Here is a 15,851-nt window from a genome sequence, read left to right on the forward strand (position 1 = left end):
ATCGTCTTCCATTGTGTGCTCTCTGGAGGTATAGGCACGAGCAAACCTTACTCCGAGCTGGAAATCAATATTTCTTATCTTGAATAAGTGGACATTATCCACAAAGACAAATCCAGAGAAATCTTACAATTGCTTGGTGGGGCTCATGTATACCCTTCATCTCACTGGTTCTAGACACCTGACAAAATAACTTTATGCTGTTAGTCCCTTTCCCAGAGCTAACATTTCCCATATGTCTGTGTAAGCAGTATCAGGATGAACTCCACCCTGACATCTGGTGGTGAGGTGTGGCAAGTTGTGGAAAAGAACTTCAGGGGCTGATCTCATTTGCATAGGCACACCCACCCCGCCTAGAATGAGACCATAGCTGCCCAAATGGTCACTTTGGCTGCTGTGGAATCCCCAGTGTCTCTGTTATTGGGGCAGAAAGAATAAATTGTTATTACCCTGATTATGGGAACTTGCTTGGAACTGTAGGTGGCCTTTTGTTATGATGGAGGGATTCACCATCAACTAAGTAGCATTCGCTAGGCAAGGGTCATGGGTTCCAAAACTCTGTGAATGGAGAGAGGCTGGGGACAAGTATTAATACTTGATGGCATGGGCCCCGTGGTGAGGGCCTTACATGCTAATTGCACTTCCTCCTCTATCCACTGTGGAATATCAGAGCTAATTTTGATTTCATTAAAAGTCTAGTTATAGGCTGCTGAGCTCACTTTGTGCTAACAGTGCACCAGCACTGGGGCTCCCCTACAACAAGTTGAATTCACCTAAGAGCTGAAATCACTGAGTGTTGTGTTAAGTAGTGGGGGAGCCTGAAGATATATTGTGGAGCAGTTTGCGGGACGGCTGGAATGCCTTGTGGACAGGCTGGTGAAGCAGTTTGACGCGGAGCAGTTCGTGGATGGCAGGAGCTGCTTGTGGGCCGCGGAGTGGAGCGGAGCTGAGCGAAGGAGTTCGTGGGGCGACTGGCGGAGCGGAGCGCAGCTATGGAGCTATGGGGCGGTCAGCTTCAGATCATATAAGGTGCCTCTTACCCCCGTCCCATCTCCACCCAGGTTGGGAGGTAAAGCTCCGCAGATAAACTTTCGAACTCTGGAGCTGCCCTGACCAGGGACAGAGACTTTTGGGTCATTGGACTTTTGGGACTTTGGGTGATTTGGGGTTGCTGGACTCAAGAACCAAAGGGAAAGGGGCATGCCCCAATTTGCTTGGGGTGGATTTTTTTTTGCTCATGGGTTGTGTTATGAATCCTGTTGGTGGTGTTTCCCCAACATAATGCCACATTGTTTCTCTCTGTTATTAAAAGGCTTTTGCTACACTCAGACTTTGTGCTTGCGAGAGGGGAAGTATTGCCTCTTGGAGGCGCCCAGCGGGGGTGGTATATATTTGTCCCAGGTCACTGGGTGGGGGCTCGAGCCGGTTTGCATTGTGTTATTGGAATGGATCCCCTAGATATTGAACCCGGCCCTTGTTGCTGCCAACTCTGACGGGCAGAAGGGTTACATCTGTTTAAGTATTTAGCACAAAGGGGACTGGACCAGGTTAAGGCCTCTAGGCTGCCCCAAAATAATAATAAATATCAGTAACCCTATCAGGAGGAAGGGGCACTTAGAAGTCTAGGCTTGTAAACTCCACTCAGCACCATCACAATGAAATGAATGAAAAAAAAACTAAGAACTTTACTTGCTTCTGTGATTACTTTTGTGACATTCCATCTTCCGTTTGAACCTAGGATGCTTCCCCTTTTTACTTCCACTTTTGCAACAGCTGCCTGCCTCCCTTTCCAAATGAATCTCCTTGAATAATTTATAACCCCTTGTTGTACTGTCTCCCCTGAATCAGACCATGAAAAGAGAAAACTGCTAATCCAGAGGACACTGTTCCAAATCAGATTTTTCCAGAGGTATTTTTAATAATTCCTGTTAACACATTTTTCTTCCTCTGATTCTGTAGTATGAAGGTAGAAGAGCCTAACCGACACATTAACTCATCTGGTTTCCTTCCTGGACATCATCTATTTTTTCTTCCTTGTCTTCAAGACACAGGCACATTAATTGGTGGTTCCTTCATGGCATCTAAATGCCTTATATAAAGCAACATCAAATTAATGTTAGCTGCAGCAGTAGAACTCAACTCCCTCAGCTCCTTGTTCTCCTGAGCAAGTCAAGAGGGCGTGGCCCTAACCTATCCCTTCCACCAAAGCTCCAAACCTGTAGGGTGCAGAAGCCAGAGGAAGCCTCTTTTATTCTTAGCACCTCTTCCTCCAAGTGAAAATTCTTTATTTCAGGGCAAATTTCCTTTTATTTCAGGTAATTCTTCAAGCAATGTAGTTGCATTTTTGTACTCTCTTTCCCACTCTGCCAAGTCACTAAGACACTGCACAGACAGTTAAAATATAATAAGAATAAACTATAAGAATGACACTATTGGGTTTAGTGTGAAGGTGCTGAAGGGTGTTGATGGTCTGAGGCGTACGGAAGGACCAATTAGGTGATCAGGTGTTCCCTTCTGGCCTTAAACTCTATGACTCTAGAAAGCCAAACATGGGTAATCATTTTTCAAGACATGCTTCCCCATACTAATGTCTTTTCATCTACTCATTTTAAATATCAGCAGGAAATAGCCACCATACCATTCAGTAAACTTTGCCTCCCTATATGGTATCTGAATAAACAACAACAAGACCATTGGTGACACTTTTCCAAAGTCTCTAAGCCTCTTATCTCATCCCCTTTTTATCCTCTCATTATATTAGGGCCTAATTCAAAACCAATTGAAGTCAATTGCAGTCTCTCTCACTGACTTCAGTGGGCTTTGGAAAACGTCCATAATCCTCCCACTGAATCTTACATGACAACTTGGGATCTACTAACCTACCTATTTTGACTACCTCAAATCACTCAAATCCTTCTTTAAAATGCACTTCTTCCACAAAACTGTCCAATAATAATACCTCCAAAGAAGAAAAAGATACATAATAGAAAACTATATTTTAAAGAATCACACAATTTTAGATTTCATCTCCATTTTCTCTTCTGGTGCACTGTACGTTTGGCGTTTTCTGTTTAACTTCATGGGGCAATGATGAAAAAGGCATTTGAGAGGATAGAATGGATTTATCTACTGTATTTCAATGCTCGATTCCCCTTCTCTTTAGTCCCGACCACTTTAACAATGCAAAGTAATAAATGGGAGTTTTCCCTGAATAAAGGCCATCAAATTTGGCCCTTGATTTAAATTTCTTACTGGCTATATTTTACATAGATTAAATGCAAAAGTATTTTCATTATAAAGTGGTATTAATTATAAGCAACATGAAAATATTAATGTACAGAACTCTGCTGCATAATATTATTGGGTTAAGTAGGTTAGATATTTTAAAAAGTGAGGCTTCAAATGCGTAAGACTAGCATTTGCAGATGCTTTCATTTGGATTAAAATGACAGTCACCAATATTCATATTACAGGAAATAAGATGACTTCCAACTAGGATCAGGCAGAATGTTTCCTTTATAGAATTATGTCATCATGTTTTTTGTATTTGTTTTTTTCATACCTTCCCTTAAAAATCCATTAATAACTGTTAGAGAGAGCAGAGCACAACTGACTTAAAGGACAGGTGGTCTCTCCAAAAGGGTAATTTGTACATTCTTAATTAGAGCTGCCATTGATCTATTCTCTCCCTAAAACTGCTAAACTTCACAGGGCTAGATTCATTTCAGCAGGCACAAGACGATGTACAATGCACCTCCACCTCCCCCAAAAAGCCCACTGTGCCCAGTTAAGATTCACTTGCAGTGCCCCGCCAGCTCCACTAAGCTACACAGATGGCTACAGTGAGGATACACTAAATCAACATGTGGTCCTGGCCATGTCTCTTTCCAAGACCATGGTTACATTGTATCTTTGGCATATATATATATATATATTTTACTAAGAAGGATCATGTGCCAGCATAAACCAGGAATGAATGTAGCTTAGAACCTAAATTTCTGTGGGCTCCAATAGACCATAAAGCTATGTACAACTATGATAGTTTATATTACTGAAGCAAATTCTAGTATAGAGTTTGCTAGGTTGTAATTAGGCTAGAACTTGAATATCAATTCTGTGCCCAAGATAAACATAATCTGAATTATTTTTTGCACTATTCATATTATACTAACAGTCATTCCCTTCCCGCCTCCTCCTAGCCCTGAGCAGACCTTTCCTCTGAGACCTGCAACAGTGACTACTTTATGTGAAGACTTAGAAATGTCAGAAGTCATTTCAGTTGCACTTATCAAAAATAAGTTCACAGGCCTTGTCCTCAGAAAGATATTTACATAAATGTAATTCAGTTGCGAGAACTGAACGTTTGTCATTTATTGTTTGAAATCATCATGCAATTGCCCATGCAATCATCACAAATCATCATGCAATTGCCCATGGCTGGCCATTGCGATCTATGAAACCCATTGCCAAAAATTTGTTCATTTTTGGAAAAACTGCAAGACAGTTCATGACCGTGCCATTGGGGCAGGCTCTAAAGTCACAAAGGTTGCTGCAAGCTCCCTAGCAGCCAGCTGCCTGCAACTGAGCAGCTAGCATGCCCTCTGGCCACAAGGAACAATAGCTCAACAGCGTCTTTATGGTCTGTGTTATACCGGATGTCAGACTAAATAATCACAATGGTCCCTTCTGGGCCTAAAATGTGTGAATCTATCTTTCTATGAGAGGCTGCCTTATCTAATGGATTAAGTACAGGACCAAAACCAAGAGACTCCAGCGTTCTAATGGCAGCTTTGACAATGACTCAGTCTGTGGCCTTAGTTGAGTCACTTAACCTTTCTTAGTTTTCCACCTGTAAAACAGAAATGATGATAATATCTAGCTCACAGTGATGTTATTGATTAATTATGTGTCTGAGTGTCATGAATATTCAGGATATCTGACAAGGACATTCAGTTCAACAACCACATTTAAACAAATTTTGCAGAATATTTGAATAAAGCAAATTTCAAGTTAGTAATCAAGTATTTGCACCAAAAATCTGATTCTGTGAGCTCTGCTCATCCAATCAAGGAACAGAAAATAAACATCTGATATAGTTTTGTTACTCGGTTTTTCCTTTAATAATTAAAGCCTTTGAGTACATAAAATATTAGGGTCAGTTTGAGTTTTTATTTATCTTATAATATTGCCTATTTTGCATGATCGGTAGTTACTTTCATAAAGACTGATTTAAAAAAACTTATATAGATGCTGGATATGCTGCTACTAGATAGTGCAAATTACATTTGGAGCCATGATTTCAAAGGGTTACTAAATTTGCTCCAGCAATTTTTTTGTGTAGAGCCTTCCATATCTGTACTCAAAATTAACATTTGTACACATAAATTTGACATTTGATTTGCAAAATTTTGCAAACATTTCAGGAACAAATTCAAATGATGTTTTTTGAAAACATAGCCTTAAAAAACTTACAGTTAAAAAAAGTCCATCTGCACTCCACAATCTTGAAATTTTATCATCTTGATTCTGATCCTACTTTCAATTAATTCAATCAAAATTTTAATATTAAATTTATTGGGAATAGGATTGAGTGTCTTATATAAAACTTTGAAAAAATATAAAAAATGGTTCACTCAAACTGCAGTTTCTTTCTGTTCTCTGAAGAATCTCACAGCTATCTATGATAGTAAATCCAACTATTGTAAAGCCTTTTATAAAATATACCTTTTATACCAAACTCTATCTAGAAATCTCAGAACCTAAAACACAGTAACAATCAACTGATAATGAGGTCAGAAATACAAGTAAATTTACTTCTAATGAAGTCAGGAGACACAGTAATCAAAGTGTTAAAAATTCATTTCATGCATATCTCATTTGCCTCTTAGCTGATATTTATCACATAATACTGTGAGAAAGTAGAGGTCTAAGATGCTCCAGATAAATGGCTCAATTAATTGTACAGAGGTAGCCCTCTTTGAGCTGAACCAGAGCTGTGAGCTCTTTATTAAAAGCACTATTCTGTAGCCCATAACCTTGTTCCTTGACTCCTCTCTAGTTTCCAATTTAAACAAGTCCCCATGCGGCCTGCTCTAAAGGGCTTTGTCTCCCTGTCATTGTTAAGAGAGCCGAGGCATCCTGGAAGTGTGAAATCAGACCTCATGAGCTGAACGGTTCCCCAGGGAACGCTGGACTGAGCAGAAGGTCAAAGTCATGGGCTGGACCATCTGAAAGCGTCTGATCACCAGTCTGTGTCACAGCAAGTGGGGTGGGGGAGCTAGGAGACTGGAATTGAACACATCTTAATTAAAGCCCACAGACAGCAAAACAAACTGTTTTCTAGGCAGGCTGTCAAATGGAGCTTAGATTTAGCATTACTAATGAATCTGAGTTGCTAACTCTTATTTCTTAAGATAATAAGAGTCTTAGAGAATTTGATAAAAATGGGGGCTTATCTTTTTCCTCTGTTTTCTTCCTTAAATAATCTGCCATCAATAATAAGGCAGCTTTCTTCAAAAGAAAAGCACGAACATGTCTACCTTAATAAAGGAGTAGCAAAAACCATCTTATTAAACCAGAAGGTTTTTCACTCCAGAGGGCTAAGCCTTCTATATACGTAACCTTGTTGCAGAAAGCAGAATACATTTTACCTGGCTATTGCTTTAACTGATATTGTATTTCATTTTAAAAAGTGCCTATTGCTTTCTGAAATATATTTGGGTTAGGTACACATAAAATATATTAATTTGAGATATCAACTTACATGATGATTCCATTATGTATTACCTTTCACTATATTGCCAGTATACACCTTCATTTAAAAGGGCTTAATTGTATATACCACAAGGGGCTTGCCTCTCTGAGAAGACTTTGATCACTTTCTGGGGAATCACAAGTTAGCTGAAGGTAAAGTGGGGGAAAGGGATGAGAACTTTCTTTTTTGTTGAGGACTTGGGGGAGAAAAACCAACTGCAACCCTGCAACAACCCACCCCCAAAAATGAATAAGTAATATTCAGTAGGGCATTTAAATTAAAATGTCTAAGGCAGAAAAGAAAAACCAAACTGAGTATTTTGTTCCATTCCATTTGGTCAAATTAGAAATCCAAAAATATATTTTCTAATATTTTTCCGGTGAATGCCCTTTGCTCCACCACATTTCCCAACTTAAAAAAAGTTGACATTGGTGAAGGCCCTAATATTTTTGGCCTGAAGCAGGAATTCCATGACCACATTTGAGATACACTGCTCTGTATTTTTGTCTGGTGCAAGGAAAGTATATTCTTACAGTAGGTCAGCTCCTTTAGAGACCAATCCTACAACATGCTCAGCACTCTCCATTCCTATTGAAATCAAGCTGGAGTGCTAAGCACTCAACACCTCAGAGGATTATGCTCCTTTCGTGTGTTCCTGGAAATGGGTTCACCGAATAGTACTTTTCAATACATCTCAAGCCTAGTTATAGCACACTTAACAGTGACCAATTTTCAAAACTGTAGCACCCAGTTTCTCAGGCTGTGAAAGCCTGCCCACAACTTGACTGAAATTTCAATCCGCTCTCGTGTCTTGTTCAATGCATGTGTATGTGTGGGCGTTGTAAACGGAGGCCTTAACCACCCAGTTAATCTCTTTTTTTAATCTGTATTAACCTTAATGATTTGAAGTGCACTGTCCAACACTAGGCTATTGAGCCTAAAGAAAAAACTACCCTCTACTATCAACAGTTTATTAGGGGCTTAACTGAAGTGACCTACTGTAGTCTGAACAAGGCTATGGGCTTTTTGTGGAAAGGAAAAGAATTGAGGGTTTCATTAAAAAGTAATTTGTGCTTTTTACTCCCTCATTCAATGGGACTCTCAATTGCTCTTTATTCACACAGAGTTAATACAGTATTACAGTGCTTCTCAATGAATGTATAGTAACAAAAGAAAAATTTTACATTTTGAAAGGAAAAAATTCTTTTTTACTGTAGTAAGATTGATGACTACTTAAAAGATTACAGAAATCTTCCCCACTCTGTGCTTATGCTTAATGATGGAATATTACGATTTTTTTTAACTATTCAGCCTAAACGAATGAATTTTGACTTATTACTTTATATTAAAAAAGGCCTGAAAGTGAAATGGGATATTTTCAGCCTACAGAAAGGGAGTAAATCACACAGGTACTGTACAGGAGTGTCTGTGTGTTCCTGCTGAGACTCAGGAGAAAAATCCATAAGATTAAATCAGAAAAAAGGATGTATTATTATTTGGATTATTATAGAAAAAAATGCAGATTAGCATCCTGATCCCCATTCATATGAGCAATTCTTAATCACACATGTAGCATTGTTGATGTCAGCTGGTCTACTCACATCAGTAAGGATTACTCACTTAAGTAAGAGTTGGAGGATGAGGTCCTAAATGTTATTTACAAGATACTTAATTGGAGGTGTATGTGGGATGAACATATAATGAATAATTAAAGACCAAACAATCAGCAAATAAATCATCAGTTATTTCTAAACATACATTATTCAAATTCAAAATTTAATCTGAAGGTAGATCAGTCACATAATTCTAAAGGCCAGTACATAAAACAGGTGTAAATTACAGCATTTTTTAAAAAACCTATCGGTTGCCTTTCAAACTGATGGCAATTTTTTCCTCAAAAAAGTGCAATAATTTGTATAAACTTTGAAATACATAGCCCTTTAAAAACACCTATATTATATAAATAATTGTTCTGGCTATTCATGGTGGACAAAATATTTAGGACACATAGGAATGGGGAGGATATCAAATATTCCTTCCACTTGCTAACCAACAGTCATTCTGAATGTGCAGAGTCTGAAAATAGTTTTTGGTAGTTATGTACATCTCTAATTGAATCAAATGTATTTCCAAAAACTTCAGCAACTGGCACAGATGACATGTTGATCAGGAAAAGTCCAAGACTGAACAAGGTCAAAGACTGAATTATCCCATTCCCCCTGAATAACAATCTCTCTCTCTGTTCAGACCACATTGGATTATAAGGTCAAAGCAGAGTGAGGAACCTTTAGAAGTGTTTCACCAATCTCTGCCAAAGAAAGAATCTGTTATTTTGTGTTCCACCAACAGGATGACCTGTTTCAGCAATAAATTTTTTGTCCTGTTAGATCATCTAAGATAATAAACTATTGATATTCATGTTAATTTACACAGAAGTATTAGGAAAGGAATTTTCTACCATATATCTATATTTATACCTGTGACAGAACTTGTACTTCAGGTTCCCAAGTGGCAGCTAAGCCAACTAGGTTAATATAGTCAGCATATTCATGAATTCTTACAGCTGCAATGGCTACTTTCTGAAAGAGGACAATCTCATCTTGTTCCATTCAGCATGTGCAGTGTGCAGGTGGGTGTACTTTTAAGAGATAACATATTTCTGAAGAAAAATGGTGACTATGACTGCAATGATTATTCTTAAATAATTTCCAAAAGCAGAAGACAAAATTATCCAATCAGCTAATTATTAGTACAAGGACAAAACAAGAAGATTTAAAAACAGAATAATTTCAAAACTGTATTTTCTTGTGATTATTTTGGAAGCGGTTATTCAAGGTCCAGTCTTTTACCTATAATGAATGGGTCATTTACATTTGTAGCACTGATTGCGGGAAACTATTTCTTTGGAAGATTTTTTTTTTTAATTTTAAACCACATACAGTGTGGCAAGCTCTTTAGCAAGTACCAAAAGATTATTTTGATGACTGCTTTAGAGCAGTATTTGACTTTCATATTTTGAACTGTTAACTCATTGCAGTTTTGATTCTGAGAATTTTGTGTATTTGTATCCATTAAAGAATAAAGTCCTGCATTTGTAGCTCATGAAATGTCTTTGCAGGACCTCTGATGGAGAAAAAGGTGTATTTCTCCTTTCCCATAGATACTCTATATAAGATTCTAGTCCCTGGTATTATAAGGCCTCATAGCCCAGCATATAAAAAGTTTTGGTTGGGGATTTTTTGGGGATAGAAGGTGGGATTGTTTGCAAACTGGGCAATGAAATTCTGACACACTTATCTTCCTTAAACTTCACACCTTGTGGAAACTGATAGATTCTTTAAAAATGACCAAATCCAAGACTCTCTAATTATACTATCTACTATCATAGAAACTGAATCAGTCCTTGCCTGTGACATCAGCTGCCATCAATGCTTCTGCTCTGATGACCTTCACCTGTAGAAATCCTACATCCTTCATGTTGTGAAACATCCTCATTGTGCTCTAAACAATAATAATAAAAAGTTATTACAGGCTGTGTGGAAAGGAAAGAGGTTAATGGTTTTCCCTCCCCAATCCAAAATTCATTAAATACAATGCTGTTTCAAATGATTGACTTCTTCACTTTTTAATTTCAATAGGAACTTACTGTTATCAGTCTCTGTTTCAACACACTCCATTACCCAATCATTATAAGATAAAAATGGAAGAGTATGTCAGGATAAAATATATTAATAAGAAATTAATGCTACTGTATTACTCCCCTAATATTAGATACTTGAGCTATTAACTACAAAGTTTTAAATTTTGATATCCTATTAAGAATAACAAAATATTTTTTAAAAAATGATCAAATATACAATAGTCCCTCTTGCACATGAGAATCATACTTATGTTTTCCTTGTTATAGCTTGAGCAAGACAGGTTCATGTGTGATTAAGGGCCAATTCTTTTTTCCCCTTGAGGAAAATATGCAACTACCACTGTGCTTAACAAGAGTGACACATGCAAAGAGAGAAGAAGAGACTGAAAGATGGCTCTCAGTACATTACAAGGAACTCTCATAATAAATCTCTTTTCCCCACCACCAAGGATTATGTATAATTTAGACACATTTTATAAAAAGAAGAAAAAAATGGAATAGAGTACAAGCCCTCATTCATAATAAGCAATATTTTTAGAATTCTCTGTTACAACTATTTAGAAACAGTATTTTGTTGTGATTTTAAATAACAAAGTAACAAAATGGTATTACAGTAACTGAGTGCAATAGGCCAGAAACATTTTTTATAAAGCTTGAATGCAGTGGCCAGTTCCACAGATGCAGTTTTAACCCCACAATTAATTGAGAGGACCACTGCTAACATTTATATATTATGCATCTAAATCAGTATCTTCAAAACTGGGAAATTAAAATTAGGCTTCTAAGTCCAGATTTAGACACCTCGGGATGTGGTCTGATTTTCAAAAGTGTTTGAAAATCTTGGCCGTAAAGGTTATCATTTGCGTACAAAGTCACTCATCAACAAAACACTTGTACCCATTTTTTAAGGCCCAATAGGTTTTATGCCCATGGTCTTATTCTATTATTGTGACACAGACAAAGCATGTGAAACCTCTTACTTATGTCTGAATATTTATAATAATATTTTGGTTTGTAGGTCATGTAAGCATCAACAGAGACACTGAGTCAAGGATTTTGAATTATATTACATGGGGGTAAAACTGACTATTATGGAAAATTAGAGTTTGATGTGAGCAAACTAGGATTACTATTCTACTTGTTAAAGATGGTATTTGAATAGAATCTTAAATGTTAGGCTGCTTGAAAAATATATAATATTTATGCATACCAAACATAGCCATTAAAATGTTAGGAGTATAAAATGCAGCCTTGTCTTTTATTAATAAGAAAATGTTGACAGTCAAATCATACTCTGACATTAATTTTATAAGTCCCATCTGACTGTTTATTGTTTACAGTGAAGGTTTGACCTTGGTATACTGAGCTGAGGAAATGCAGTTATGTGTAATCTCATATGGTTTACTTTTTTCATATATGAAAAGTGTTTATCACAAGGATTATGTTTTAATCTTTTTAAACATTTGTTTATCTTCAGAAATCTGTTTAAAATAGACAGATGACAAAGTTTAATCAAAATATACTTCACCCTCTCTTTATGTGCTTGCAAATTGAGGGTGGTGGAGGTGGTGTTACAGATAGTGATGTTATAATTCAAATATTTGTTGGCACAGTCTGTCATTTATTGCAATAATGATCAAGTTTTGGAAGCTTCTTATCAGGGCTGGTACCATAACAGAAATAAGTTCCCTCTTCTAATGCAGTGTGGAAGAGATTTACAAAAAAGTTTCTGCACCATGTTTTTTGAAGCTACTTAACCCAAGTTTCATGGTGGCTAGAAACAAACAAAAAAACAATAAACCCTTGCAACCCCCCAAAACCACATATAACATTGGTAAGCTCATCCTGTAAAAAAGGCAGCATTGCTATATTTCACTTTCAATATCTGATACCCATCTTCAGACTCTGCAGGATAATTATTGTTTGAATTTTTAGTTTCAGCAAGTCAGCTGATTTAGAGTCATTTATTGCATATTCTGACATTCTGGGCCCCTGACACATGGTACAATATTATTGTAGGGACTCTATGAAATATGAATTATTTTAATATATTACTTTAATACGTAACTAAGTAATGATTTATCAAAATATATTCTGTCTTCTTATTTATGATTATTGTTGAAGGCCTCAAAACCTGGATGGTTTCTGAAGCCTGAAATTTCCATAGCAGAGGAATCTATGATTTGCTGTGAATCCTTTCAGCCCTCAATAGATGGGGAAAGATTGAAATGCTCTGGAGATGAGTCCTCTTTATTTTTTTAATGAAAGGCTGTATAATATATTTTCTGTATGGCTGCAGCAGCTGTCAGGGAGAGCATCTCAGTTCAGCTCTATTATGGGAGAAGCAATACCCCATCCTATGGCATCGAGATACACTGAGGGGCCAGTACTGATTGACAGCTTGTCACCATGACGTCTTATTCCATCTCTGTTATGGAGAAAATTAATGTCACACCACCAGCCTTATGACTCGCTGTCATCTTAGAACCACTCACCTTTTATCAATGCTCTAAATAACATTTCAAGCCCATCGTCTCACGGTGGACAATCCGGTCAAGGGACATTAAATCGGATGACTGTGAAATGTCATAATAAAAATGGAATGCTAACAACTTCTTCTCTAAACTAGCTCCTCTGGTTTTTAAACTGTGACAAGGGGGACCAGGGGTTCAGCACACCCATTCTGAAAAGGTCATACAATCTCTCTTGGTCTGTACCCATTACTGCGCTCCTCCCCCGAACCCAAAAGGAATTAATCTTCTCAGACAATTGTGGTAAAATAACGGTTCAAACAGTAATGTCTGTTTAATTTGTAGGGCTCTAATGTTCAGCTACAAATGGTTAAATGACAGTAATAGAGTAATTTTCCAAGGCTACTTGATCTGATGCCAGGGTCAGCTGATGGACTGCTTTTGGCCACAAGAATGGGTGCAAAATACATTTCAGATGGCAACTAGATTCTTTAAGAAAGCAAAAAATAAAAAGCCCTAAAATAAAGACACCAAATGATATAGTGTACCTCACTAATTGCATAATACTGGTTTATTGCATCTCTGTCCTTTAAGGCAGACACAAACACCGAAGATAAGCAGAAAGCTAAAGGAAAGAAAATTTGAATTTTGTAAATACTGTATTGTAAGTCTTTGCCCTCTATTTCTGCTGCTATTTATGGATCAGTTTAGTGAACAAAATATTGCAATTTCTCAGCAGGCATTTCCAATGTTAAAATCTGGAATACATGTAATTGCAAACCTTATTTTTCTACCACATATCAAATTAAATACATCCTTCAAACAATGCTTATTTGTGCATATTGAAAACATATTTAAATTTTGAAAAATGATGTTTTGTATATAAGAACATGTCAGAATATGAAATTATTTGATCATTCTTCTTCCACATAAATAATGCTATGTGTTTAATTTATGAAGCAAAAAGGGAATTTAAGAAAGCTATGTAAAAATATGGAGCAATAATATTTTTCTATACTGCTGCTAAACTATGAAAACTATCAATACCACTTAACTTGTATCATCCTACCACAATAATCCACAAAAATATGGTATTTTTACACTTATATCAAAATGTATGTAACTATATAATTAATCTATCGGAATGTGTTATATTTATAAAGATCTATTCTGACAACAGACTCTGTATTGGTGGATACCAAAATCTGAACTAATTCTCATAATTGTAATTATTTTTCAAAGATGGTGCACAATACCTTAGCTCTCAGCTGGGTTAGAAAATATAATATTTAGCCTTGCTAAGTCACCTCTATTAAACTGTGTTTATGATAACACTATTGGTGTATGAGTTGTACAAGCATTAGCAGACAGCTGATTCAGTGGAGATAGCCAGAATAAATTTGCTGAAGCGCACATCCTGCTAATCTGTTTGAAGAATATTGTACAGCATTAGTACTAGCACTTCATGTTATCTGCACAGCCTGATAAGGTACATCTTTATTAAATTCAGTTATTGAAAGGATGTCAGTCAGGGAATAGGAATATTTTAAAATCTAAAAAAAAAAAATATTAAGCGGCTCTTTGTTAGTCAGAGCTTGGTTTAATGGCTGAGTGTCTAGAGAAGCCTTCTAAACACCTGGCAGCATTGTACAATAAAAGCTTTGTAATTTTAAGTGGAAATAGCTTTTTTTTTTTTAAATTCTCCATATGTAGAAAGACAGTTACTTTTAGTGATTTACGTATTAATAAAAGCTGGAGTAAGAGCTCCCCTCTCTGTTGCTTTGATAAAACTACACAGATTCTGCACCATGTGAGGATGCTGGGAAATAAAATAATTTGTTTCAGAATATTCTGAAATGGAAAGATGGTTTAATACAATTATTTTAATGAGACAAACCACTGCTCCAAACTCTAACACTTAGTCAAAAAATAAGAAGTCATCTTGCTTTCTACTATGCTGTATAACTACTGCAAAACCTTTGAAAAAGATATGGGTGCTTTACACAAGCTGAAATGAATAGTTGCTATTGTAAAGATTCTCTGAAATATTGTAAAATTGCTAAAAAAACATCTTAAATTATACTGCACTTGGAAAACAAAAATAATCAAAATTACATAAAGTAGTTAAATTAACTACTTAATGACACAGTGAAATACAGTAGCTGAATATTCATGTACACAACATTTATATAAAGGTAAATTGTAGGGCTCTGATGATGTTATCTAGATATTTAAGTCAATTACTACTAGTATTAATTATTAGCTTAAATCAGCACCACTGATTACATAGTAGATATATTCAGAATTTTTTTCTCATAGTAGTTAATTATTTGCAACATTATGTTAAGAAGGATAAGCAATAGGTGCTACATACATATCTCTTTAGTATTTCCTCTCGCTCTTTCTGGTCCTCCAAGGAGTTGACAGAGAGGTCAGAGATACTGACTGCAGCTGATGCTGTCAGGGTGACCAGCAGTACCAACCATCCTTCTCCTTCCTCCAGCTGCAACTCCAGCTTGTGAGTTTGTTCTCTACTCAGGGCCGACAGGTCAACCTGACACCTACAAACAAACGTTTTGAATCAGTGAGTGGCTTTCTTCACAAGATCAAACAAGAGCCATATGGGCTGACCTGCACTCCATTATGCAAAAAATAAATAAATGGAAATTCCTTCCCAGTCTGTGGAAGGATTTATCTTCAGTTTCAGCCATATCTCTTGCCTATTTTTAGCTTCAGCTCATTATATTGCTGAGGCATTGTACATTTATTTTAAATATATACACAAAGAAAATCTATGACCAAAGTAGGGTGCTAGAAATCCAGATTCAGATCCAAATTGTGAAGCTTTAGTCAGTCTCGTATGTACACATAAAATAAAAGAATTAAGTGTGCCTTTTTAAATCTTTGAACACTAAAACTAATACCAGTCATGCTTTTTTTTAAAAAAATCTTCATTAAGGGATTGACTATGACAGTAGATAACATGGCT

The 15,851-nt window shown here is 36.5% G+C and overlaps 1 protein-coding gene across 1 annotated transcript in view; it reads right to left on the minus strand.

The window, feature by feature from the left end:
- MCTP1 (multiple C2 and transmembrane domain containing 1) overlaps nt 1–15,851 on the minus strand; it is a gene marked incomplete at its 5' end in the record, with an annotated part of 448,993 nt that overhangs the window by 147,535 nt on the left and 285,607 nt on the right. The window contains 2 exons of the mRNA XM_084628516.1: nt 10,159–10,252; nt 15,237–15,423. Coding sequence (XP_084484642.1) covers nt 10,159–10,252; nt 15,237–15,423 — 281 coding nt within the window. The remainder of the gene's footprint in view (nt 1–10,158; nt 10,253–15,236; nt 15,424–15,851) is intronic.

Source organism: Lepidochelys olivacea (assembly GCF_965140295.1).
Source record: "Lepidochelys olivacea isolate rLepOli2 genome assembly, chromosome: 5".
Taxonomy (NCBI): Eukaryota; Metazoa; Chordata; order Testudines; family Cheloniidae; genus Lepidochelys; species Lepidochelys olivacea.